General features: G+C 38.8%; 1 protein-coding gene across 1 annotated transcript; it reads left to right on the forward strand.

Moving 5' to 3' along the window:
* The first annotated feature begins 737 nt into the window (after positions 1-737).
* LOC123809939 (olfactory receptor 4A5-like) lies at positions 738-1,685 on the forward strand. The gene has a single exon (XM_045825162.1). It carries the CDS (start codon positions 738-740, stop codon positions 1,683-1,685), a length of 948 nt encoding a protein of 315 aa, XP_045681118.1.
* Positions 1,686-1,946: the final 261 nt, after the last annotated feature.

The following is a 1,946-nucleotide window of genomic DNA, read 5'->3' on the forward strand; positions in this document are numbered from 1 at the left end:
ATGGAGAGAATTGCCACTTCTTAAAAAGGTGATAGAAAAAAAGAAAGAGAAAAGTTGCTGAGAGTCACATAGTCTAGCTTAGTAATTGCTATAGGGAACAATGTTATAATTATGTCATGTTTGGATACAGTCCTGACTGTGGAAATTTAAGAGAATCAGTGAAGTCTGACCATGCTTTGAGACATAAAGTACTGAATACCTATAGAAACTTATCATTCTGTTAAGTGAGGTATTCCAAAAGAGACATTATTTTTGGTGCTACATCAATTATATTATAAAGGTCCTCACCACAAATACTACCAACTCAGAGGACTGACTTCATGCCAATTTATTTAGAGAATTTTTTGCCACCACCAGAGAGTAAGTGATTGCTGACTTGTGTGCCCAGGACTGATCGTTGAAATCAGGCTCTATTAAAGACACATCTGGCTGTGGGGCTTTTGATACTTTTTTCTCTCTACAATCCACTAAGACTTAGAGGGAAAACCTCTCACTAGTAGCCCAAACAAAATCATCTGAGGAGACAGAAAATCGTCAAGAGAACGTGCAATAGGCTATTAGGAAGAAGAACTCATAGAAGTTCGCCAAATGTTTATTGTATGTAAACCCCTGTAGATAATATAATAATGAAGGTGTACTCCAAAACATAATGGATGTATTCATAGTGTGTTCACTATTTCATTACAGGTCCCTTCTCCTGAGCTCTCATTCCAGAAACAGGCTTTAGAGAAGACTAAATGGGACATAGTAACAATGTGACAGAATTTGTCCTCCTGGGCCTCACTCAGGATCCTGGGGGCCAAAAAGCATTACTTGTCATATTTTTACTTATTTACATTGTGACAATGGTGGGCAACCTGCTCATTGTGGTGACTGTTCTTGCCAGCCCTTCCCTGGGCTCCCCCATGTACTTCTTCCTTATCTGTCTGTCACTCATGGATGCAGTGTATTCCACTGTCTTTTCACCCAAATTGATCATAGACTTACTCTATGGTCAAAAGACAATTTCCTTCTCAGCTTGCATGGGACAGCTCTTCCTGGGACACATTTTTGGAGGTTCTGAGGTGTTCCTTCTGGTGGCCATGGCCTATGATCGCTATGTGGCCATCTGTAAGCCATTGCACTACATAACCATCATGAATAGACAGGTTTGCATCCTGCTGTTGGTGGTGTCCTGGGCTGGAGGTTTTGTGCATTCTGTGGTCCAACTTCTTTTCGTGTACAACCTCCCCTTTTGTGGCCCCAATATCATTGACCACTTCATCTGTGACATGTACCCACTATTAGAACTTGCTTGCACTGACACCTACTTCTTAGGCCTCACTGTGGTTGCCAATGGTGGAGCAATCTGTATGGTCATCTTTATTTGTCTACTAATATCCTATGGCGTCATCCTAAGTTCCCTTAAAACTCACAGTCTGGAAGGAAGGAGGAAAGCCCTGTCTACCTGTGGTTCCCATATCATGGTGGTTGTTCTCTTTTTTGTACCCTGCATTTTTATGTATATTAGACCTGTTTCTAACTTCCCTGTTGATAAATTCTTAACTGTGGCTTATACTGTTATTACTCCCATGTTGAATCCTCTAATATACACTTTGAGAAATGCAGAAATGACAAATGCTATGAAAACACTTTGGTGTAAGAAGTTAGCTGTAGATAGAATGGGAATGTGTCAGTCATATTGAATGTATTTGTTATTAATTCTGAAGCAAAAAAAGGCATTGCATTCTAACAAGGGATGATTTAGTCAACTCAATGAGTTGTCTTGAGATCCTTTTCTTTATTCATACAAAGGTATCAAAAAGTATAAGAAATTATCCTTTGAAGTCAGAATCAACTTAATACAGTAATTGTGAAGGATGAATGAAAAGGCACAGGTATTATTCCTATTATTAGGAACAATAAACTAAATTCAACATGTAACTTTTTAAAATTGTTTTGTTGCG

Source organism: Phyllostomus hastatus, unplaced genomic scaffold, assembly GCF_019186645.2.
Source record: "Phyllostomus hastatus isolate PE091 unplaced genomic scaffold, TTU_PhHast_1.1 phas_scaffold_585, whole genome shotgun sequence".
NCBI classification, from domain to species: domain Eukaryota; kingdom Metazoa; phylum Chordata; class Mammalia; order Chiroptera; family Phyllostomidae; genus Phyllostomus; species Phyllostomus hastatus.